Below are 24,818 nucleotides of genomic sequence, written 5' to 3' on the forward strand. Positions count from 1 at the left end.
GATATATGAAAAGACGCTCAACATCACTCATCACCAGGGAAATGCAAATCAAAACCACGATGAGATATCACTTCATACCTATCAGAATAGCTAAAAGCAAACACAAGAAACAACAAGTGTTCATGAGGATGTGGAGAAATAGGAACACTCGTGCACTGTTGGTGGGAATGCAAGCTGGTGCAGCCACTGTGGGAGACAGTATGGAGATTCCTCAAAAACTTAAAAATGGAACTACCCTATGGTCCAGCAATCACACTACCAGAAAATACAAAAACTCTAAGTCAAAGGGATGCATGCACACCTGTGTTTATAGTAGCGTTATTTACAATAGCCAAGTTATAGAAGGAGCCCAAGTGTCCATAGATAGATGAATTGATAAAGATGTGCTAAATATACAAAATGGAATATTATTCAGCCATAAAAACGAATGAAATCTTGCCATTTGTGACAACATGGATGGAATTAGATAGTATAATTCTAAGCGAAATAAGCCAGAAAAGGCAAATATCATATGATTTCACTCATAAGTGGTATTTAAGAAACAAAACAAATGAACAAAGAAAAAAAAAGACAAATCAAGAAACAGACTCTTAACTATAGAGAGCAGATGGTTATCTGAGAGGAGGTGGGGGGGTGGAGGAAATAGGTGAAGGGGATTAAGGGCACACTTATCTTGATGAGCACTGAGTAATATGTAGTCCTGCTGAATCACTATATTCTACACCTGAAACTAGTATAACACTATGTTAACTCTACTGGAATTAAAAAAAAAATGCATAAATCGATTTGGACCCAATTTGTTAAAAAAAAATCTGCAAAGTGCAATAAAGCAAAGTGCAATAAAAAGAAATTAATGCAAAGATAAATTACTAGTTAATATTTTCAGAACTTTATTTCACGTTGGAGGAAAATTAACGTACATCCTATAGATGACAACAAATTCCAGACTTAAAGACTCAACAGCAGAACAGAACAAAAATATACATGTTCTGGCTCTTGGTGGGGAAATACATTCTGACTATTGGAGAAAGAGAGGGAACACTCTCAGAGTATATATTTCTGAATATATAAAAACTTAAAACTTTTCTGCAATATTGAAATCAAGCAACAGAATAGAGAAAAATTTACAAAATAAGCTAATTAGGAAATACCTGCTTTCTAAGATCTTTAAGAAATACATGTCTATATGTAGAGATAAATACAATATAAATATATGTGGTTTATAAATATATATGGTGTATACATATATACAGTCTATACTAAGATCTAGATGATGCTTTGTCAAGGAAGAAAAATCAAAGAAAATACGAACCTATGATACAAGGCATTACTATAGGAAAAAACATAACATTCCACAGCAACTAGATTTTAAAAGTGTACATTTAATACAGAATGCAAGAAACTCGCAAGAAAAATGCAAGAGCCTAATTTTGGTGGACAAGTGGCAATTGAGGGTGCAAACACACACTGCTAACAGGCTTGAAGTGTCATTTGCAGGTCTGGGGCTGGGACGTCCCAGGAGCTTCGGTCAGACAAGGTTTAAACTCCCGTTCGATGCACTGCCTGCGGTTTGGACCGGAGGAAAAGACTCGAGTCGTCCAAGGGAGAGATCAACCCTTCTGCGCTCCACGGGTCCTCATGTATTTCCGCACCGGGTACGTCCTGATATTTGTACTTTCCAGCCCAAACTAACGTCTGTGCGTAGGCTTCGTATAGGTCAGGTGGGAGAGTAATCTCGTGACGAGGCCACAGGAACTTCGACAAAGTTAAACCTTCCGAACCGTGCTACCTGCTTTGCAAAAGCAAAGCAAAGCACACCCCACTTACTCGGCTGTCCACCCGGACTTATCCGGAAACCCGTGCTTCAATCCTGCCGCGGGCCTGGGAGAGGCGCGTCTGCTTTGTCCTCACCAACCGAAAAGACTCGGGTGAAAAAAAGCGGGGAGCGTGCCAGAGGCAGCAGGAAGCCGTCTCCGTGCAGACGGCCGAGCAGCTCCGCGGCGCCGCCCAGGCAGCAGCGCGAAGCACGGCCGGGAGCCCCGGCGGGGCACGCTCCGCGCAGCGGGGCCGAGTCCCGGGCGCCCGGCCGCGGCGGAACTACAACTCCCGCGGCCCCTCGGGCGACCGCGCTGCGTCCCCATCGGCCGGCCTAGCCCGCGGAGCTCCGCCCAGGTCGCGGGCGCCCGAGTCGCCGCCGTGTGCGGGCGCGCGGCAGCGAGCGGACCGGCGGCATGGAGCCCCGCGGGGCGGACGGCTGCTTCCTGGGCGACGTGGGTAGGCGCGGGCGCGGGGGGCGCGGGGGGCGCGGGGGGCGCGGGGGCGCGGGGGGCGCGGGGGGCGCGGGGGGCGCGGGGGGCGCGGGCCCGGAAGCGGGGACAGCCGGGCTGCTCCCGGGCGGGACAGGTGTGTCTGCGGACACGCGCTCGGCGATCGTGACGCGCGCTGCCCCGAGGGCGCCGGCGGGGGCGCTTTGGTGGGCCGAGGTTGGAGCGCCGCCGTTCCCTCACGGGAGCAGCCTCGGTGACCCCCAGGCGTCTCAGGCGCGCTCTGCGTCCGGCTCCTAGTGCCCGGCCGGCGCGTTGCCGAGCCAGTCACGGTCTTGACGCGCGGGTCGTGAGACTTCCCAGCTGCAGACTCACCCGCGCGCCGCGCACCTCAGTCATGGCCAAGCTCAGAGCACCCAGGAGGTGCCGGGTGTGGGAGCTGGACCATCTTCCAGGGGCCCTGTGAGGGGGTCGTGGCGCACTGTCATTAGCACCCTACGGGTGCACCCAGTTGTGATAGAAGGCATCTGCTCCGGGAAAAGGAGATGCCGTTGCGACAGGTCACCCTGTGTTTAAAAAAAAAAAAAAAAAGCCATCTCGGTTCTTCACTGAATCGTGCTTACCATTCGGTTGCTACGGAAGAATAAAATGAATCGAGGGCAAAGGCACATTCTCTGGGGAAGCAAACATCTCTGCCTATGAAGTAATACTGCAGCAGGTGAAATGTCCCCAGAACGCACTTTGAAAACCTGGAAGAAAAAAAAAATCTAAAGTCCTTTTACACTGGTAAAAACAGCAGTGCCAATAAAAGTGGGAAGTCTTAAGAGTCAGTTTAGTGTAAGAGGAATTATAGTCCTAGCAAGGCAGGTGTTTGAATTGATCTTGCAAAACAGCCACCTTCAACCAGATCAAAGCCCTCTAAGAAGCATCTGGTTTTACTTGGCATTTCACCCCAGGCAGGCACAGACTCTGACCCCACCAGTGTGATCTGTGTTTGGTTCAGTTAAATAAGCAATGAACAGCTAAGCAGGGCACCCTAGACACAGTTGCATATTTTTGTTCATGTAGAATGTTTAATAACAGCATTTACTTCTGAGCGTTTTTTGTTTTGTTTTTGCATAGTTTAAGGAATCTTGAAGAGAAAAGCACACTCCACCAATGGATTTATGGCTTCTGAGGTTCATGCATAGTTTTGACTGTCATTGTTTTATTTCCCCCAAAAAGATATGCCCTGACACTTTCATTCTCAACGCTAATAGATCAGCTGAATGTATTGAATCTGGAAGCCTGCTATCCCAGCAGAAGCAGAGCCCATTGTAGGAACTGTAGCCCATTTTAACATTCTGATCTGAAATTCTAGATGCATGGGATACTTAAATGCATTACATTTTCCATTTTTTAATAGAACACCTCACAGAGGTAAAGACGGTGCTCATGGAGGCCATATTGTAAGGCTCTGCAGAGAATTTAGGGCAAGTCATCTCCTAAGTGAATCCAGTATTCATAACTTAGCAAATGTAATACAGGTTGTTATGGACCCAAGGTAAGTGTCCCTTTGCAAAGTTGAAAAAGTGATCCCATATTCAGGATCTGTACTCAAGAGCTGTACTCGAGAGGCTGGTAGAAGACAACAAAAGGGTACCTTAAGGATTTGGGGGCTCTAAGCCAGATGAGCCAATTTTTTTTCAGTCATCCTTGGCCAAGAACTCCAAACACAGCTCACTACTGTCTGGGGTAATCAGAAGGTCAGATGGAGAGAGAAAGAGTTTCTGGGACCACCGTAAGAGCCTGGAGCTGCTAGGTTATGGACCAGCACTAGCCACGCGTCCTGGGGCAGCTACAGGGTGGTCCTTACGTCTGATAATTTAGAGGTGCAACTGAGTTCACACAACTAGAAAGAAGCAAGGCTGAGGTTTAAACCCAGGTGGATTTTTTCCTGGGTTGTTTGTTTTATGCCAAAAGGCTCACACCCTTCCCATCAAATACATTTATCTCTAATCAGTTTGTAGGGTTACTTGAGTGCTTTTTCCCCCCCCCGAGCAGTAAGTCTCAAGAGTGGGTTTAAAATATTCAGTAAACTGTGTTGTAAACATATGCTCTCTCACCTAGGCTTTGTCATTCCATTTATAGAGCACAGGAAGAGTAGATTTAGCAGAATTCTTAAGGGTCTTAGGATTTTTGAAATGTTCAATGACCATTGGCTTCAACTTTAAGTCTCCAGCTTCATTAACCCCTCACGTCTCCCCCCGAAGCCAGGCTTTGACTTCTCCTCTCTAGCTGTGAAAGTCCTAGATGGTATTTTCATCCCCATAGTAGGCCGTTTCATCTGCATTGATAATGTTTGGTGTAGCCACCTTTGTTAATTTTCTTAGCTAGATCTTCTGGACCACATGCTTCTTCACCTGGCACTTTTATGTTTTGGAGATGGCTTTTTTCCTTAAACTTCACACACCAGCCTCCGCCAGCTTCCTGTTTTTCTTCTTACAGCTTCCTCGCCTCTCACCTTTCATGGACCCGAAGAGAGTTAGGGCCTTGCCCTAGATTGGGTTTTGGCTTAAGACAGTGCTGTGGCTGGTTTGATCTTCTGTGCAGACCACCTAAACTTTCTCCGTATCAGCAGTAAGACTGTTTCATTTTCTTATCATTCATATGTTCACTGGAGTAGCACTTTTCATTTTCTTTAAGAACTTTTTCTTTGCATTCACAACTTGGCTGTTTGGTGCAAGAGACCTAGTTTTCAGCCTGTCTTAGCCTTCCACATGCCTCCCTTACTGAGCTTAATCATTTCTGGTTGTTTTCTAAATTTTTTTTTTTTTTAAGATTTATTTTAGAGAGAGAGCCAGCACAGGTGTGCAACTTGGGGGGAAGGGGAGAAGGAGAGAGGATCTCAAACAGATTCCCTGCTGAGCTCCGTCTCACAACCCTGAGATCACGACCTGAGCTGAAATCAAGAGTCGGGAGCTTAACTGACTGAGCCACCCGGGCGCCCCTCGTTTCTAGCTTTTGATTTAAAGTGAGAGATGTGGGACTCTTCCTTTCACTTGAACACATAGAGGCCATCATGGGGTTATTGACTGGTCTTCATTTCAGTGCGTGGTCTTAGGGAATAGGGAAGCCTGACAAGAGGGGGACTGGGGAACAGCTGGTTGGTGAAGTCAGAACACCCACATTTGTCGATTAAGTTCACCGTCTTCTGTGGGCATGGTTTGGGGGCATCCCCAAACAGGTAAATAACATCAAAGGTTATTGATCACAGATCACTATAACAAAGGTAATCAAGTTTCAAATATTGCAAGAATTACCAAATGTGAGGCAAACACCTTTGGAAAAATTGCAACACAGGATTGCCACAAGCCTTCAATTTGTAAAAAACGAATTATCTGCAAAGTGCCCGAAATCGAAGGCTCCCTGGCCTTCCTGAGCTGCCTCTCCCTTCCTGCTGCGAGACTGAGGGCCTTACCCTGCTTTCCTCTTTGCAGGGTTGTAAACCGTAGGGTTTTCCTTCTTCCAGACCGACTTTACGGTGATAGCCACTTCTCACTAACCCCCAAGACAGGCGCTCCAGTGACTGGTAATTACCACTGGCGAGACAAACATCCTGGGGTCCCCTTCTTGAGGTGGTAAAGAGAAAGTCCCACAGGCTTGGCTTTTATATTTTGTGAAAATCAAATCTTCCTGAATTTCAGCTCTCTCTTTGCCCCCCCCGCCCCCCACCCCACATATGATCAAGTCCCCATTTCATGGGGTCACAGGCTCTTTGGCCAGTGGGCAAGACAGGGAGGCACAATGGGGGGGGTGGAATATTACTAATAGACAGCATTTTCTGAGTCACTTTGTGCCTGGCCACACACTACATGCTTTTGCTTACTTTAATTCATTTACCTTTCATGAACCACCAATGAGTAAACTGTTATCAGCCCAAATTCTGGGTGAAGAAACACTTGGGTGGGGGAGGGGTGAGGTCCTGCAGAAGCTGATAAATGGCAGAGCCCAAGTGTCAGGTGTAGCAGAGCCCCTGGCCCCCGTCCTTCCCTGCCCCACGGCGGAGGTGTGGGCCCTAGCATGGTAGAGCCGGGGCCATCTGGGTAGATTGTCATCGACACACAGCCGATGAAGTTGTCCCTCTGTGGAGGAGAGCATCCCACCCCACTTAGGGTTTGTAGAAGTACTCTGGGAAGATTTGGGGACTGACGAGGTGATTAGAAGCTTTTCTAGGGAAATGTAATAATAAGATGTGCAATGTAATAGAAGGGAACTGCTGTCATAAAGAGGTATGTGACGTGATCTTGCGGTTTGAAGTAGGGGGCGTGACAGTAAGGATAGGTCGGTATTAACCCAACATTGTCATTTAGGACTTTTTTTTTTTTAAAGCCTAGTGTCTGGAAGATGCCCCTGTATCCTAGGTAATGGACACTGGAAACATAGCCATAGTGTGTTAATTAATGGTCTCGGCTAGTTAGTGTGCTTTTGTCTGCACTTGGCCCAGACAGGAACCCTCATTCCCACATAGTAGGGAGACCAATGGGCAGCGGGGCACCAGGCCCCCCGTGACGCTGGATGCACCGCGTTCAGGGCTCTGGCGCTCAGTCAGAGTCTGAGGCTCTGCTCAGGCAGGCAGCCTCATGGCTACAGCACCGCCGCGTTCGGGTCTAGGCCCTATGCAGACGAAGAAGGGAGACGGTCTTCTGGAAGTCCTTGGGAAAGAGAGGAGTTTTGAAGCTGTGAAACCAGTCACAGGCTCTCCCTCCCTTCTTGGGAACTACAGTTGGGACAGATGTGCAACAGGAACGAGGATTGCTGTGATTAACAGATCACTCATCTGGGGTGGAAAGGATGCTTCTGGGAACCAACCTCTGTGGCCATTTGTCTGTTTCTACAGGGTGGCAGGTAGCCGGCACACAGGTGGCTTCACCTCCCCTTAGCTTACAGATGGTCACCTTCTCACAGTGGCCTCAGTGGGCTTGTCCCTGTTCATGCACATCCCAGGTGTGCGTCCTAATGGGTTTTTTTTTTTTAAGATTTTATATATTTATTTGAGAGAGTGAGCGCATGCGTGCACACACGAGTGGTGGGGAGGGGCAGAGGGAGAGGGAGAAGCAGGCTCCCCGCTGAGCAGGGAACCCAGTGTGGGGCTTGATCCCAGGACCCCAAGATCATGACCTGAGCCAAAGGCAGACGCTTCACCAAGTGAGCCACCCAGGGGCTCTTTGTGTCCTAATCTCTTCTAAAGACCCCAGTTAGATGGGACGAGGGCCCGCTCCAATGGCCTCACCTTAATTCCTTCAGAAAAGGCGCAGTCTCCGAATACAGTCACATTCTGAAGTACTAGGGGTTAGGGCTTCCACTATGAATTTGGGGGGCACAGTTCAGTCCATAACAAATTTTAGGCCAACAGATCAGATGACGTACATAAAGTGGACAAAGTCCTCTATAGACACAAACTACCACCTGACTCAAAAGGTAGAAACTTGAGAGTCAGACGCTCAACCGACTGAGCCGCCCAGGCTCCCATCACCCGGGATTCTGAGGAGCGTCTGGACCAACTCCATGATCATACATGGCGTCTTGGGATCGTACGGGGTTCTCTGGACCTGGAGGGCAGCGGCTCGGTCCCAGCGCTCGGTCTGCTCTCCTCCGCAGGTTTCTGGGTGGAGCGCACCCCTGTGCACGAGGCGGCCCAGCGTGGCGAGACCCTGCAGCTGCAGCGGCTGATCGAGAGCGGCGCGTGTGTCAACCAGGTCACGGTGGACTCCATCACGCCGCTGCACGCAGCCAGCCTGCAGGGCCAGGCGCAGTGTGTGCAGCTGCTGCTGGCTGCGGGGGCGCAGGTGAGCAGCCCCTCAGGACAGACCCCCGCCCGAGCTGGGGAAGCCACGGCACCTGCTCCGGAGAATGCAGGGAGGGAGGGGAAAGAAACGCGAGGCCTGGCATTAGCGTTGTGATGTGCAAGCGCGTGGGAAGTAGAGAAACCCCTGGAGGGGAAGAGGAAGCTGGAGTGGGCTGCCGGGGAAGCCAGCCCAGGGGCGGCCTGTCGGTCAGCTGCGCGCTGAGGGCCCGTGGGTCATGGCTCGGCTATCAGGAGGGCACTGGTAGCCAGAGAGAAGGCAGCTGTAGGGAGGGAGAGGCAGGGGGAGTGCCCTGCATGGGGGGGGGGTGCCGGAGCAGGGCTGCCCATCACATAGGCCGAAGAGCTGCTGCTGGGGTCCCCGAGATGGCGGAGGGGGATGATGGTAAGCCAGCTCTCCATGGGAGGTGGAGGTGGGGGGCGGGGGGCCCAGAACACAAGCTTCTGGTTTGTTTTCCCTGGTGTAAACACGCCGGCTGGGGCGGACTGGGAGGCTGCAGCGGTTTCTGGCTAGGAACTGGCCTGACACCCACGGCCCGAAGGTGTCACCGGAACGCGGGCTCCAGTGTCCATTGTGAGCCTCACCGTTCACACTGCCCCACCGGCTCTCCAAAGGCTCGCCTATGAGGGCAGCCCCCCGAGGAGCCAGAACAGGGTTTGGCGTGTCCCCGAATAGCAGCTGAATTCTAGGCAGAATCTGCCAGCTTGCAGAGTTGCCTTTTTCCTTCCCGGATCGTGTTCCAGCTAGAGGGGACACACGAAGCCTCTTCTGGCACTCCTGAGCTGAAGTTCAAGCTCACTCTCCTACTCTGTCTGCCTTAACTCTCAGTCTGGGGGTGTGGGAGCCGGGCGGGGGGGGGGCAAGAGTGAAGCAGAGAAGCCGAGTTGAGCCTGTCCCGAGAGAAGAGCCCTGAAGAGGGCGCCTCCCAAACTTGGCAGGCTAACAGGCACTCCCAACCCCCATCCTTTGTCCTTGAATGCCCTTGCCTGGCGCAGCACCTTAGCACACACTCGGAAACTGGTGTTTCTAAGAAGGGCCTTTGCAAAGATGAATGTGCATCAGGGGGAGAGAGCGGCTCACGTGGGTTTCCCCTCCGCCCCGACGCGCGCGTTTCTTCCTTCCCACAAGGTGGATGCCCGCAACATTGACGGCAGCACGCCCCTGTGTGATGCCTGTGCCTCAGGCAGCATCGAGTGCGTGAAGCTCCTGCTGTCCTACGGGGCCAAGGTCAACCCACCCCTGTACACGGCATCCCCGCTGCACGAGGCCTGCATGAGCGGTGAGTCCGTGCGAGCAAGCAGTGTAGGTGGGAAGCCATCGGCTGGCTAAGGAGCGCTCCCAGTCTGCTTCTGGCTCGTGGTTGCCAGGCCATGAGAGCCTCAGCTTTTCCTCCTGAAGGTGGTTTTCACCCAGGAGTAGGGGCCGTGGTTTCTGGGTCAGGATTCTGTTGTTAGTGGTGTCCTCCAGGCCTTTCAGATGTCAGCGCTGAAGTCCCCCCACCCTGCCCTGGCTCTCAGTCTTCCCGCGCGGTCTTCCCGGCCTTTTGCCTTGTGGCTCCCTGCTCCGGTTGGGAGAGGAGACCCAACATACGCCCAGAGGACAGGTGGGATTTCAGTCGCCCTGCAAGGGTGGGTAGCCCTCGGATGGTGGGAGGGTAAGAGGAAGGCCGCTCCGTGCACAGAGAAGGTGACTCGTCCCGGCTTACTGGACCCAGAGTTCCCAGTGGAGGGGCAACAGAGAAGCCTGGAAATTTAGGGCAAGACCGGCAGGTGGGAGATCATTAAATGACAGACTAAGGAGCTTGGATTCTACTCTTTTGAGCAGAGGTTGCAAGCTTCTGGCTGACGTTTTGATTGGCTGGCACCATGCTGGTCTTTGCTGCCTGGTGTGCGGGTGGGTGCGTGCTCCCCCAGGGCTCCTCTCGGAGTCACTGTTCTCTGCTGCCTCTCGCCCTCCTTCCCAGGGAGGTCATCTTTTGTCACCCGGCTCTGGTGCTGAGACCACACCACTTCCATCCATGTCAGACGAACCCTGTACACTTCCAAGGACACTTTATGAAACCCAAGACACTATGTATGATCATGTAGTTGGTCCCGATACTCCTCAGAAATCCTTGGGGGATCCCCATGGCCAGAGGGTGGAGGCCAGAGTGTTTGGCATGGCCTGTAAAGGGTTGGTGGCCTGCCCTTGCTCAGGAGCTCCCCGGGCCCTCTCCCACCACTGCCCCACACAAACCCGCTCGTCGGTCCTGCCTGCAGCTGCCCAGTGCCCGTGCCATCCCACCCCTGCGTCTCTCTGCGCATATTCTTCCCGGCCTGCAGAATGGGGGACTGGACAGGAGCAATCTCCTGTTTAGATGTTACATACTCCACCCTGTTATATGCTTTCCTCCGGTGCTCTCTCTGGGCTGGTAAGTGTCTGGAATTTTCTCTGGTCATTTGTCCTTCCACATGGAGGGCAGTAGGGACACCTTTATAAATTTGTGTCCTGCTGTTAGGCAAATTGGAGGCAGGGGGAAGAGCTTTTCTTGTATCTGCTTAATTGCCTTAAAATCAAAATAGTCCTTATGCTAAGGTAGACTATTTTGGGGTGGCATAGTCTGCAGCTCTGCAGTAGAGGAGTGGAGGGGTTGGGGGTATCCTGATGCGGAGAGATCACTGGGGCCATGGCAGTGATCTAAGCACAAAGCCCTTTGAGCCCAAGCGGGATGGATTCATTTAGAAGGCTTTGGGGAAGGATCAGCAGGATTTAGTATGAGGAAGAGCAGAGCACAGGGTCAAAGCCAACTCAGGGGTGGTGCCGATGACGCAGACGGATTGGCCAGGCACAGGGGCCCCCCAGGAGCAGAGGGGGCCGCTGGCTAAGACATCCCCAAGAGCATGGCCAGCAGAGGGCTGGAGGTGGAAACTTGGTAGCTACCTCGATGAAACATGGTTGAGTGAGGAGAGAGGGTGCAGCCTGGGACAGAATGAAACTGCACTCAAACCGAGTTGGAGATGGCAGTGAAGAAGCAGGAAAAGCACCTGCCAGGGAGAAGGGCGGGGGACCTCCGAGGCAAGGAGGCTTAGGGAAGTTCACCCAGGAGCCTTGGACTCGGGCTGCCAGCATCTTCAGGAGACCACCTGCAGGCTCGGCATTCCCAACACAGCTTGGGAGACAGCCCAGAGGTGGGGGGAACCCTCCTTCCCACTGAGGAGCAGAGTCCAGCCGTTCAGGATGGTAGTGCCGGACCTTTTGCTCTCCCCCAAGAGGGTCAGCTGTGCCCTCTCTCCCCGTCCCGCTGCTAGGCAGGCTCAGAGAACCCTGCAGGCTCAGAAGGGACAACCTTCTTTAGCTCCCTAGGACCACACGTGGTTGTAAACCGTGGTTGGTTGGGCCGCAGCTCCAGTTCGCCTCACCTCCCCCTTCAACCCGGCATGGGGCTCACCTGTCCACCTGCCGCTCCCTCAGGCTTATTGCAAATGCACACATTCATTCATGGTTCTTATCCTTTCCCACGTGTTTGAAGGAAGTTCTGAATGTGTGAGGCTGCTTATTGACGTTGGGGCCAACCTGGAAGCACATGACTGCCATTTTGGGACCCCTCTTCATGTTGCCTGTGCCCGGGAGCATCTGGACTGCGTCAAAGTGCTGCTTAATGCAGGTAGGTTGGCCTTTCTACCTGCGCTGCTCAGGGTTGGTGTTGGTGTTTATACCTGTGTGGCTCAATGCAGGTGTTTTGTTTACCTGCACGGTGCACTGGCCGGTGAAGCTGGCTGTCCCACTCATCAGCTGAGGCCTTGGGCCTCAGTTTCTATATCTATAAAACGGGAGAAAATAAGCCCCATTTTGCAGGATTGTTGGAAGGACTTGTGATCGCATTTCCGCAGGAGCTGGTGCTCGATGAATGCTAGTCATTATTTTTGGTAGCCATGGGGATCATCCACAGTACCTGCCCGATGAGTTTGCATCTAAATCGGAAAGAGGTGGGGGGGTCCATGGGAAAGGAGCTGGTAGCATGTTTGGAATCCAGGTCCTTGTCAGATGTTCTAAAAAGGCTCAGGGTAGGGAGGGTCCCAAGGCAAAAAACAAAAAAACGAAATAAAACACAGCCCAGTCAAGTGAAGGTTGGATTCAGGACCCATCTACCACGGCAGTTTTAAAAAAATGTAGCCAAAGTGGGTGTTGGCAAGGAGTTTTCGTTATGAACCCAATGTAAATATTTTGTTGGAAAATTTTCGCTCAGACATTCTGGGGGCAATTTAGGATAAAAAAACAAAACTGGTCAGGAATAGAAAGATGACGAGCTCTCTCCGGACGACGGTCATTTGAGCTTCAGTTATACGTGCTTTTTCTGTTTGGGAGTCTTGTTTGCTTTCACGAGCCACTTTTACATGTTTTTAGTGAAAAAGATTCATTTTGTGTCAGGTTAGCCATTGGGGTGGTTTTCTTTTTTACATAAGGATAAAACATCTAGATGAGAAGCAGTCCCAGGCCTTCCAGCCAATCACTCAGCTTTTCTGTCAACCGAGGGTTATTAGGTGCCGTGACTGCTGAGCTTACGAAATGGCAGTATCACGGTCAACAACTGTCCCCAGAGCACCTGCTGTCCATGTGCTCAGGACGCCTGGTGCCCTTTTTTCTTTAGTTCCTTTAGTGGTGGCTGGAGGGGAAAGGCTCGAATCAGGGGCTCGAACCCCGACATCCCTTCTGTATTGATTAAGACTTTATGGAACCGATTACTCTTGTAAGTAACGGGGAACCAAGTGCAGGGGGCTGAGGGGACGTTTTGGTCCAGGTGACTGAAAAGATCAGAAGGAGGCAGGTGTCAGGGTCACTTTGCTCTGAGGGTTGGCAGCGTCCTCAAGCCGGCACCGTCTCTGCGTCTTGCCGGTCCGTTGTCCATCCCACTCGCTTGGTCCTGTGCCTCACGTCCGTAACAGGCTGAAGATGGCTGCATCAGGGTCGGGCTCAAATCCAAATACTTTTCTTCCCAAGGCTTTGGGTAGTTTTCTCATAAGAGTGAGAAACCGCTTTTCCAGCTGTCCCCACACACTTCCCCTTAAGTCCCAGGGGCCCAAGCTGGGTCCTGGGTCCGAACCTAATCCAGCCCCTTTGTCCAGGCTCGGCCACATTCTCATTGGCTCAGGCCCAGGTTATTTGAACCAATTCCTGGGGGTGGGGAGAGAGGGATTAACCAATCAGAGCCCATCCCTGGGGTTGGAGGCCAGGCCGCCCCCCCCCCAGCCTCCCCCCACCCATTGCAAGGTGTGGGCTCAGTTGGGTGGGTGGGTCCGAGTGGGGAGGCATACACCTGGGAGCTGGAATGAGGGCTAGACTAGAGCCCCCCGGGGAAGGCCCCCCCATATAGGAGGGGCACCTCTGGACTTGCCTGCTGCTGTAGGCGTGGACAGTCACCTCTGACAGCATCTTCTTCCTAGATTGCAGGGATTCTTCTCAAAGAAAACGTTTTCAGCTGCGGGAAACCTCACACATACAAAAAAGTAGAGAGAAGAGGGCAGCATATGGGCTCTTTTTTTTTTTCCCAAGGAAATGTAGAAATATTTTAATTTACATATCATATTACAATGAATCAATATGGAGTCAAAGTCTACAATTACACATTCATAAAAATTCCATACATCATCCTCAGAATAATCAGTTTCTATACAAGATTTACAGATGTCCAATTATGTAATTTTTCCTCAGTGTGCTACAGAGTTTAGAGGTTCTGCTCGAATATTCCCCAAATCAAGCGCAGAATCTGTCTCTTCATCAATTTCTCCAGTGACTGCAACACTGTCACCTCTTACGATGTATAACCCCAGCACCACTTGTTCTACTCCCTGTGAAGAGCTGAACACTCGTTCATGGCTTTCATCCAAAATCAAATGAATGATCTGGTCAAACCCTTTCAGTGTTGCCACAATCATTCTTCCGTCAGAAGTTATAACTGCAACAGTTCGGTTGATGTAGTTTTCCAAGGCGGACGTCATGATGCTCGGCCCGGCCGCTCTGGGCACCACAGGAACACAGGCCTGGGCTCTTCTGAAAGTAGTGGTTCTTGGTCACAGAGCCCTTGGAAAAATCCACTGGAAGCCCGGGACAGGTCTCTGGAAAACAGGTGCTCGCGGACCCCCCCCCCCCCCCAGCTGCAGGGTGGTGTGGCGGAGGAGGGGGCTGGGGCTAGTGCTGGTCCAGTTGTCCAGTTGTCCCGCGAAGTCACAGTGACTGTAACCGCCGCAGGAAGCGCTCAGAGGCGCCCGGGAGGGTGCTGTGCGTACCTTCTCAGCCGTGGCTACCGAGCTGCTGGGGCCTCTGTGTCCGCATCGGGCCGGCTTCTTGGCGCGTGTGGCTGGCCCTTGTCTGTGCATGCTTAAGGCTTTACCCTGAGTCTGCTTTGATCCTCTTGTGCTTTGAAATCAGACTCTGACCCCTTTTTCTCTGAAGCATGGGGCTGAGAAGTTTTAATGCCCGATGCCTTTAGTTTTGCTGGCTTCCTCTGTCCCTCTCCCCGTCTCTTTCTCCCCCCCTCCCTCCTTCTCCCCTCCCTCCCTCTCCCCCCCAGTTCAAGGCACAGTATCATCATCGGTCCCCACAAAGCCCCCTTCTCCCCCCTTCCTTCTTTCTTCTGTCCCTGCCCCCCAGCCCCCTATTTTAATGTGTGTGTGTGTGCTTCCTCTGTATGTGTTTTGTAAGATATGCTGGGCGGGTCGAGGCATGTATTTGTAATTGACACTCGGTGCTGGGTTACAGACTTCGCCCCCTGCTGTTTTCTCTGGCCTGGCCTGTGTTTTCAAGCCCCCCCCCCCCCCCCCCCCGCGTATCTGTGTGCTCAGGTCTGCAGTTCCCTGAGCAGCAGCGTGTACCAGCGTGTCCCCCCCCCCCCCCCCGCGTATCTGTGTGCTCAGGTCTGCAGTTCCCCGAGCAGCAGCGTGTACCAGCGTCCCCTCCTGATCTGCAGTCTGTGTCACACCCAGTCCAAAGGAGCCAAGAGCCCGTTAAAAACAGCCTGTCTTGACCTTGGGATACCACCTCGTGGAAGGAGTCACCCTGCCGCGGCCTTGTATCCTGGGAGCCCTAGTGAACGGGACGGAAGGGCGGTGTGGTTTGAGAGCCCGCCTACCCCTGGTTTTCTCCTTGACCGCGTGTGCCCCCTTCTGTCTTGCAAAATAGAGACAATCTCTTTCCTTCCCACTTGGCAAGATTATTGCCACAATTAACGACCTGCGAGACAGGTCCTGCACTTTAGATTCTGTACACTTTACAGTTTATTTTTCGTTACCAGTTTGCGTCTCACGTTTGCGCTCCTGTTTGCTTTATCACTGCAACTATGAAATTCTTTATTCTTCTAGGCGGCTATTGGAAGAGCACCCCCGACGTGGGGGTTACATAGGGGGCGGTTCTTTTCTTTACCGTATTGCCTTTCAGTATTAGTTTTGCAATGCATATCTGCTGAATTAAATACTTAGGGGATGTAGCCTTCTTCCTGAGGGATGTTTTGGCCCTGACCTGACTTGGGAGTTTTGGCTGCCCTTGTGTTATCTTGTTGGGGTGACTGCTGATAGGCACACAGTTTTTAGGTTCTACTAGGGGATCAAAACTGTCAGAGTCATGGGTGCCTGAGTGGCCCAGTGGTTAAGCATCTGACTTCAGCTCAGGTCATGGGATGGAGCCCCCTGTTGGGCTCAGTGGGGAGCCTGCTTGTCCTGCTTCCCCTCCCCCAACTTGTGCGTGCTCGCGCGTTCTCTCTCTGCCTCAAATAAATAAATAAAATCTTAAAAAAAATGCTTTTAAGTCAGAAACCAGAATTTCCAAATACTCTTGAGCAGTGGGACAGGAAACCTAAGAGCCTTACACCCCTTATTTCCTCTAAATTTATCATTACATGGAGATATGTTGGTGATCTGATTTCTTTTAACCCCACTTTCCTGATATTTTATGACTGTGATTGGAATCTCTTTTGCGGGGGCCGGGCTGTTTGCTTGGCTTCTTTAAAATACTTTTCTCCCATCCCCTTTCTCTTATAACCTCCTTATCCTCTAGGAGCCGACTTCAAAGAAGTTGGTTAAAAAAAAAAGAAATCCTAAGGGTCCCGGAGATCTCCTTGCATAGAATTGGTGATGGCTGTACCCTATGAAAGATGTTTTACAAAAATCGTATTTTTATCAAAATCTTTATTTTTTAATGCATCTAAAAATACCGTAATTAGCTACTAGTTCACCTCTTTCTGAATATCTATTTTTTAAAAGATTGTATTTATTTATTTGAGAGAGAGAGAGAGAGAGAAAGAGAGCATGAACAGGGGGAGAGGGAGAGGGAGAAGCAGACTCCCCGCTGAGCAGGGAGCCTGATGCGGGGCTCGATCTCAGGACCCTGGGATCATGACCTGAGCCGCAGATGCTTAACCAACTGAGCCCCCTGGGTGACCCTACTATAACGTCTACTACTATCTTGAAAACAGGTGGGTGGCAGAGCTGAATTCACAAGTACGACACCTCATCTCTTACCTGAACCGCGGAGGGTGTTCGGGGAACATGACCTGCATTCCCTTTGCGCGTCTCTTTTGTGAAAGAATATTCACATTTAAGGACCTTCCTTCATACCTGCAGCACAGCGTACTAGAGCCTCCGGCCTGCACCTGCTGTGTGTGCACACGAGCGGGAACAGTGTGCACGCGAGTGGGAACAGCAGGAGAGCTTCTTTAGCTTCAGCTGAGCTCTCAGAGCCTCAGGACCCATGGGGACAGCCTGTACGGGGTCTGAGAACTGCCTCGTGACTTACAGGGAAGTTTTCTGTTCCTTCTTTGGGGTTCTGTTTCCAGTTACATTACTTTCCTACAGCTCGGTCTGTAGCTCTCTTACCATCAGAAAAAAAGTAATTACTCCTTTCTTTGGGATCTTGAAAAAAGATTCTGAAAAGGCTGTAGCAGAATCTGTCTTGACTTTCTTTCCCGGCTGGGACATTGCTTTTGTGCGCTGTGCCAAACGAGAAAGTACCAGCCGACGTTTCTGTTGGCTCCGCGGCCTCTCCTTGGTGACGCTTGTTCTCCACCCCGGACCGGCAGGGGCCAATGTGAACGCAGCGAAGCTTCACGAGACCGCCCTGCATCATGCAGCCAAGGTGAAGAACGTTGACCTCATCGAGATGCTCGTTGAGTTTGGAGGCAACATCTATGCACGGGACAACCGGGGGAAGAAGCCGTCCGACTACGCATGGAACAGCAGCGCGCCTGCCAAGTGCCTGGAGTTCTACGAAAGTAGGCCACACTGTCCTTGTCGCTTGAATGTGCTTGGTTGGTTGGTTTAGCCTCGCGCAAGAGAGCCTGCAAGAAGCTCTGTTCTGACAGTCTGCCCGATCATGTCCGAGCGGGCCAACCATCCCGAGTCCCCGTGAGCCTCCCCCACCCTACAGGAGACAAGGGACAAATATGATCGGAGGACAAGACTTCTTTGGGTACAGATTTTTAAATGAGTTTACCCAGCCTTGCAACCACAAGAGGCTTTCAGACACCTCTTGGTTGGGAAAAAAAGCCCCGATTTTTTCAAATGTTTGCCGGCCCCACCCAGCCAAAATCCATATGAACTTAGAGGCAGATACATCCATACGTCAAACGTTTCCTGGAGGGTATTTCTTTTCCTGCATCCAAATAATTTGGGGGGTGAAGTAATATGGGAAAATGAATTTCTCCAGGATTTCTTTTTTTTTTTTCTCCCAAAGAGTTTTTTTATTTCATAAATCTTCGTAAGTTGAGAATACTGTTTGGCTAATTTATATTTTTATCAAGCAGATATTTGCAGCATACGTGGGTTTTTAAAGAATTGAATCGTTGTAAAAGGCCGACTGCTCTGCAGGTGCCTCAGCGGCTGGGGGCCCCCAGGGACCTTCCATCGTTGGCCCTGGTTTGCTCGCCCTCCCGAGCCATGGCTGCAGGCCTCACCTTTCGTCCGAGGTCCTCACCCTCGGGACTAGGACATGGGCTTGCGTGCTGTGTCTGTCAGAGCTGTTCTGTGCTGTGTGTGCGTTCTCCCCGGGTCCCCCTGTGCCCCGCGGCTCGTGGCGGTGAGAGCAGGGCCTGGGGCCTGGGACCTGCCCGGCAACTGACCCTTGCCCTGTCCCTTACTTGTCTGGAAGTTTGATAGACGAGCCCGCTAGCCACAGAGTAGGCCTTTGCTGATGACTCTGTGCACCAAGTTATAACATTATGGAAAAGGAAAAAAAAAAAAAAGCTCCCCAGAACCCCACAGAATAAAAACCCAGTGAACGCCCCATAAATTCCATTTCCTGGTCTTCCTTCCCGGGTCCCTGGCTGTCCTTCCTGGTAGCCTTCCAGAGAAGGCATGCAGGCCGCGTCCCAGCTCCAGGGAAAGGGGAGTGTTTCCGGCCCTGGTTATTTCCCAAGTTGGAGGATGTTACGCTCCTTCCTGCAGCTGACCGCATGTGATTCCTGTTCCCTTTTTTCAGAAACGCCTCTGACCCTGTCGCAGCTCTGCAGGGTGAGTTTGAGGAGGGCCACTGGTGTCAGAGGACTAGAGAAAATCACCAAGTTGAACATCCCTCCCCGACTCATCGATTACCTTTCCTACAACTGAGCTGCAGGCCCGGGAGGCAGGCGGGGGCCTCCCTGGCTGCCAGCCTCGCTGAGTCCAGCAGCTGGGCCGCAAGGACCCCCGTTGTCGGCAGCCGCCCGACTGCTAGAGAAAGAACAACGTTCCCCGAGCTCCTGCTGGCTGTCCTGCTTTGTCTTCTCTGCGGACTCCTGGAGGGTGTTTCCGAGGCCCTGGGCAGGCTCTGCCTCACCTTCTGCAGGCACTTCGCTCTCACTCCGCCCGGTCCCAGCCATCCAGCATCCTCCTCTCACTGACCTTCCTCAGGGGGACTCTCGGGAAGGACCCAGGGGAAGGCCAGGCTGGGGCTGGGGGTGCAGGGCCCTGCTGCCCGGGAGACGGGGGCACCTGGCGCTGTCTCTGAGTCCTTCGGCACCAGGGTGGCCCTGGGTGTCCGAAGGGAGGAGCCTGTGCTGCAGAGGTCGGGTCCTGACCATGTGGCCCTGGACATCTGCTTTGATGACATCCTGCTACTTGGACACTTTTTTCTGGAGCTGTGGTGGGCACTTTCCAAGGCCCATCTGTACCCAGGTAGACCCATTGCTCAGGGGACTTTGCACGGGTCTTGGTCGGGGAAGCCTCGGGCGACTTATTCCCCACACTAGCACAGTATTTCTTAGGAACTTTTCAGGCCTCAGCTCTTAAACAGCTTATGTTGGGGATAGATAGAATCTTTTAGAGCATACACAGGCTGCCGCACTTAGGTTTTGTTAACGAGTCTGCAAAACCGCAGATAACGTGAAGGTGCGACCGTGCGTATTCCAGGAGGAGTTGTTTCCAACGTGAAGGACCCTTAGGACACCCTTTAGGGATGATTGCTCATCTGCTTCTGCAGTTCCCAAACGGATTCTCTTCCTGCCCTAAAGTTTGCTCACTCTCGAGGCTCTGAAATGGGTAGGAGGGAGGTTGCCAGTGCCCGGCGTTACCAACCACTGACTTGCGCATCGTGCAGACACTTACGGAACGTCTATGATGTTCTAGGAATTGTCTGAGTGCTTTGAGCTGTGTAGGAATCAGACTCATTACCCAAGGCAGAGAAAGAAAACACTACGGTCTGTTCCCGTAGTCATAGAAACGACGAATTCTACACTCTCGGCCATGAGGTGAACTCTTCAGTAGTATATTCAGACTGTATTTGTGTCAGATTCTCTCTCCTAATTTAAAAACACAAAAACCAGGCAGTTAAACCAGAGGACGTTTGCATAATTAGTTCAGGTGTATTTGGTTTCTGAGGACACGGGAAGGCACCACTGGTGAACGCTGCTGGGAGTCGTGCCCGAAGCCGCCGAACGTCCCCAGATGCTCCCAAGGAGGGGAAGTGTGTGGGACGGAAGGAGCCCGGATGGGGGAAGCCAGCTGTGCTGCACGCCTGGGGTGTCTCTTCTCCTCAGAGTTACTTGGTGGGGCCCCAGAGCTGCAGAGAGTTTCACGGTAGCTGCCAATGGGCATTTTCTGTCTCGAAAATGACATTGAGGCCATTGTCACGACGGTGCCTCGTGAAGCGCTGACAATGGGTCGCTCCCATCCAGGTACCATGTGAGATCTGAGTTCGGGGTAAATGGGTGCTTTTGCATGTACTAACAACAACAACAAAATCACGGGGTTCTGCCCATCCGTCCGTGTAACAGAAACTGGCCTCTAGCCATGAACGCTGATACACTTCCTCCCATGGAGCACTGAGTGCAGAATCAGTCCCCACACTCACTGCTCAATAAAAATCGCTTCACAGAGTCCACCTGACGAGCACACGGCCCTTTTGTTGGGAGCAGACACGCTGATGGGCCACTGTCATCTTCCAGTGACAGAGCCCTGCCCGTCTCCCAGATGCCCGTCTTCCCACCTGTCTCCTAGTGCAGGTTTCAGTGACTAAGATTTTAGGGTCTCCTGTAGCTTCTCTCCCCTCGCCTTATTGAGATGTAATCGACACGGATCCCACCTGTACCCTGAGTAGGGGGGTGAATGTAGATGCATTGCTCCGCTCTTCTGAGCCCGGATCTTCCCAGCCACAGTGGAGGGAGTAAAGGTCAGACTCTGATCATTAAAAGGACATTGATGGTCAAGTCCTGAATCTTACAAATGAGAACATGAGGCCCCGATAGCCTCTGTTTTGGTAAGGCTGAAGTTAGCTGATTAAAAGATGCACCTGGGTGGCTCATGGTTGAGCCAGCGGTTGGTTGGGCGACTGCCTTCGGCTCAGGTCATGATCCTGGAGTCCCGGGATCGAGTCCCGCATCGGGCTCCCTGCTCGGCGGGGAGTCTGCTTCTCCCTCTGACCCTCTTCCCTCCCGTGCTTTCTATCTCTCATTCTCTCTCTCTCTCTCAAATAAATAAATAAAATCTTAAAAAAAAATCTTTAAAAGATGCCTTGAAAAGTGTAAAGTGCTCCCCGCACATAAAAGTTAGGTGGGTACGTGTATACTGTGGCTTTATTAATGTTTGTAGAGTTTATAGCTGTGTAAATGATTCTCTTCTGACTTTGGGACAGTCCCACTTATTTCAAGAGAAACAGATCAGAAGACCTGCCCATTGGCATTTTAAAACTCGACGTGCATCTGACAGATCAGGTGACATTTGCAGCCCAGATAACAAATGACAAACGAAATATAGAAAGATCCCCTAGAAATCATGAAGAAAAAGATTAGGGCGCCTGGGTGGCTCAGATGGTTAAGCATCTGCCTTCCGCTCAGGTCATGATCTCTGGGTCCTGGGATCAAGTCCCACATCGGCTCCCTGCTCAGCGCGGAGTAGTCTGCTTCTCCCTCTGCCCCTCCCCCCACTTGTTCTCTCAATCTCTCAAATAATAAATAAAATCTTAGAAAGAAAAAGATTAATAACCCAAGAGAAGAAAGAAAACAGGCAAGCCTCTGGACAAGAAACTTACAAAAGAGAAACCTCAAATGTCCCCTGACGGGAAACGGTGGTTAGAAGTGATCAGGGAAATGCAAATTAGTGAATATTTAATTCAACAAAAAGATATCAGTATATAGTGTCATTTTGATGAAAATTGAAAGGTCTGACAGTTTGTACTGATGGGCCTTACGGGCATATGGGGCTCAGGCTGCTAGCGGGGTACAGACTGATACGTGTATTTTGGAAGGCGGTAGATGATGTCTAGGACCACTAGAAGTAGAGACCACACGTACCCGGAATTTCTCCTTTTAAAAACTTCAAGAAACTCAGGCATATCACAAGGAGACAGCGTGAGGACATTTAGAGCAGTAGTGTTGGTAACAGCAGAAGGCTCTGCTAGTAGGGGCATGTAGCAGAGTATACTCATAGACTGCTTATCCTCTATTACGGTTAAGGTGGATTCGAATTCTATGCTTTCACACTAATAGATCTAAAACTTCTAACAGCAGATGGAAAAAAAGTTGCCAGCCTACCTTTATGTGCGATATGACTCCATCTGTACAGACTGAAATACAAAACAGCCTAAGTATCTGAGGATGCCCGTGCGTGTAGGAAGTGCACGGAATCAGGGAACCACATGCTGTGCTGTGGTCACCTCCGGGTGAGGGAGGGCTGTGTGACTTGGGAGAGACACAGGGAACTTCAACTCTGTGCTGTTTCATTTCTTGAAACAAAGTTATGAAGAAAATACAGAATACTCCTATTTGCTCACGTTGGGTGGCAATTAGACACGGGTCTATGCTCTCTGCCTTGCTTGTTTTCACAGTAACAATTTAAGGCACAGAGGAGAAACAAAAGGCAGAAATATCTTTTAAAAAAGAGGAAGAGATCTGTGGAGCTATTATAAAGTGATTCTGTTTAAGAATACCTTCCAGCCTCCCATTGGCTATGAGGTCCTGTTTCCGTTATGAGACCTTGTATTCTGCAACAGGACCTGACACTTTTTTCCACCATCCTTATTTTTGGGCTGAGGAAACAGGTTGCAGCTACTTTCTTAGGTAAACTAGATTTCGAAAGCCCTGAGTGTGCCGTGTGGCCTCCAAGACCGAAGGGCAGTGTTGGCTAAACCCCCCTCCACTGGTTAGCCTCGCCTGCTCGGGGATGGCTCACTCCCTAGGTGATTGTGAACCTTCTAGAAGTGGCTCTGGGCAAAGTTCCCAGCTTCAAATCCTACCCTTGGAGACGTGGGTCCCTGAGGAACTGGTTCAGTAGGAAGACCCATTGTCCGGCTCCAGGGTGCTGCCTGCCCCCCACAGGTCAGAGGGGTGGCACAGGGAAAGAAGGGGTCTCCTGGCACCCTTCACTCTCCTGCCCCTCTCCGGGTCCCTTCCCATCACCAGGGAAGGAAGTAGAGTCTCCTCCTTCCCTCCTTCCCTTACTGACACTTGCATGCCCAGAGATGCTGCACGTGGTACCCCATCTGTACTAATGGATGAATCCGCGCAAAGCTTTGAAGTTGTTTGGGACCAAAAGAATGCCTTGGCACATCCATCCCCTCCCCGGGGTTGCTCTGTTAGAGCTGGTCATGCTTTCTTTCCAGGGGGCAAGCACCCTGACTTGTAAGCGGTTGAATTCTTTTATTCAAGAAGACCAGCCTAAAACTGGCTCTGCACACAAAGCTCAGCCGCAGGCTCATGTTGTGAGCCGCCGTGCTGTCTTACAGTCGTCAGGAGGGATCACAAGGGTGCGAGCAGGCTGGCTGTGTGCCTGCCGTCTGGGTAGCTCCAGCATGTACGGTTCTCCCTGTAACGGCCTGCAAAGTACTTCCAGACCCTGGAGTCTTTGCATTTTCTCTTTTCTCAGTGTTGGTACCACATGGCATTGACAGCTGAGCCCCAGTTCTGTTGGCGTGAAAGTCTTGTGATCTCTGGCAGTCTGAATGAAAGTATGTCTTAAGTTGGTCCAATCTAAACAAGGTGCCTCCTAAAAGCCCAGTGTCTCAAAACCACAAATAAAGGGAGAGAAGATTCATGATCGGTCTCCCCCCCGCCACTTACTTCTTTATATAAATTTTTTCTTTCCAGCAGCTGGTCTCCAGGTGTGTGGTTCTTGTGAACCAGACTTCAGAGCGGAGAAGTTGCAACCGAACTCTGAGCCAGGAGGTACAGTTAGTTTAGCTCTCTGCTTTCTGCGTGATCAATAAAGAAAATTGCCATTGCTCTTCTTGTTAATCCAACTCCTGAGACACATTCTGCTGTGTTCAAGACAGAGCGCTAGATGGGACAGGACGCAGGAACTTTTACTCAAGCCTTCGTTCGCTTTCCCCGTCCGTCCCTCTAGCCTGCCCACAGCCCCCATCGATCTGTCCGGCTCTCCATGCATACATTCATCCTTTATTCCCTTTCTTTTTATTTATTTATTTTAAAAGTTACTCTATTTTAGGTTCTCTGCTGGTCCCTAAGGATTTAAAAAAAGATCCATGAAAGCAAACCTCGGCCCTGAAGGATTTCGAAGACCACGGCTCAGGGAGCAGACACGGGAGCAAGTGCTGAGTCTGGAAGTGTAGCAGTCGGGGCATGAGCCCCGAACAGGACAGAAGAGCTAACTCTGCTCTTGGCAAAGGGGAGAAGAGAGATGGCCCCAGACTCGGTTCTCAGGTCTTGGGTTAATAAATGCAGTTGCATTCATTTTTACATTCCTGGTGCTGTGTAGTTAACAAAGATTTATTTTTTTTTTTAAGGATTTTCTTTATTTGAGAAAGAGAGCACGGGTGGGGATGGGACAGAGGCAGAGGGAGAAGCAGACTCCCCGCGGAGCAGGGAGCCCGATGCGGGGCTCGATCCCAGGACCCTGGGATCATGACCCGAGCCGAAGGCAGACGCCTCACTGACGGAGCCACCCAGGCGCCCCTACAAAGCTTTATAAAATGTCCATAACTGGCACTATTTTTCTGGAGAGATGGATTCATTTGTTTTGTGCCTTTTCTCCCAAGCACAGAAACCGGAGAATGAAGTTCAATCCTGTGGAATTTTACATGAGGAGAGAGTTTACGGTAATCCCTTCTTAAAAAAGTAAAAAAATCCCTTCTTGTGTTTATGGTTCCCAAGACGTGGATGAGACTTTCCTAGAAGGCCAGACTGGCACCCAGGGAGCAGGGGGACTCTGCCGATGAGCCCGTGGGAATCTACACTTTGCAGAACACGTGTGGGTCATTTAAAAAAGTTGAAATAAACTGAGGCATAAAAGAGAAATCCATCACAAGCTATTTTCAA

General features: G+C 51.1%; 1 protein-coding gene and 1 pseudogene across 2 annotated transcripts; one reads left to right on the forward strand and one right to left on the reverse strand.

Moving 5' to 3' along the window:
- The first annotated feature begins 2,146 nt into the window (after nucleotides 1–2,146).
- ASB13 (ankyrin repeat and SOCS box containing 13) lies at nucleotides 2,147–24,241 on the forward strand. 2 transcript variants are annotated; one of them, XR_015768804.1, is made up of 7 exons: nucleotides 2,147–2,274; nucleotides 7,905–8,092; nucleotides 9,239–9,389; nucleotides 11,619–11,753; nucleotides 17,157–17,348; nucleotides 18,554–23,708; nucleotides 23,989–24,241. XR_015768804.1 is itself a non-coding variant. In XM_028114674.2 (6 exons), the coding sequence occupies exons 1-6, from the start codon at nucleotides 2,232–2,234 to the stop codon at nucleotides 18,679–18,681; spliced, it is 837 nt and encodes a 278-aa protein (XP_027970475.1). In that variant the 5' UTR covers nucleotides 2,147–2,231; the 3' UTR covers nucleotides 18,682–24,241. The 2 variants fall into 2 exon arrangements, 1 of the variants encoding a protein (XP_027970475.1); XM_028114674.2 differs by having other exon boundaries at nucleotides 18,554–24,241.
- LOC114217726 (U6 snRNA-associated Sm-like protein LSm8 pseudogene) lies at nucleotides 13,656–14,231 on the reverse strand (annotated as a pseudogene).
- Nucleotides 24,242–24,818: the final 577 nt, after the last annotated feature.

This window comes from Eumetopias jubatus, unplaced genomic scaffold (genome assembly GCF_037043125.1).
Source record: "Eumetopias jubatus isolate StellerSeaLion01/CBP00866 unplaced genomic scaffold, mEumJub1_p1.0 scaffold_8, whole genome shotgun sequence".
In the NCBI taxonomy this organism is placed as follows: domain Eukaryota; kingdom Metazoa; phylum Chordata; class Mammalia; order Carnivora; family Otariidae; genus Eumetopias; species Eumetopias jubatus.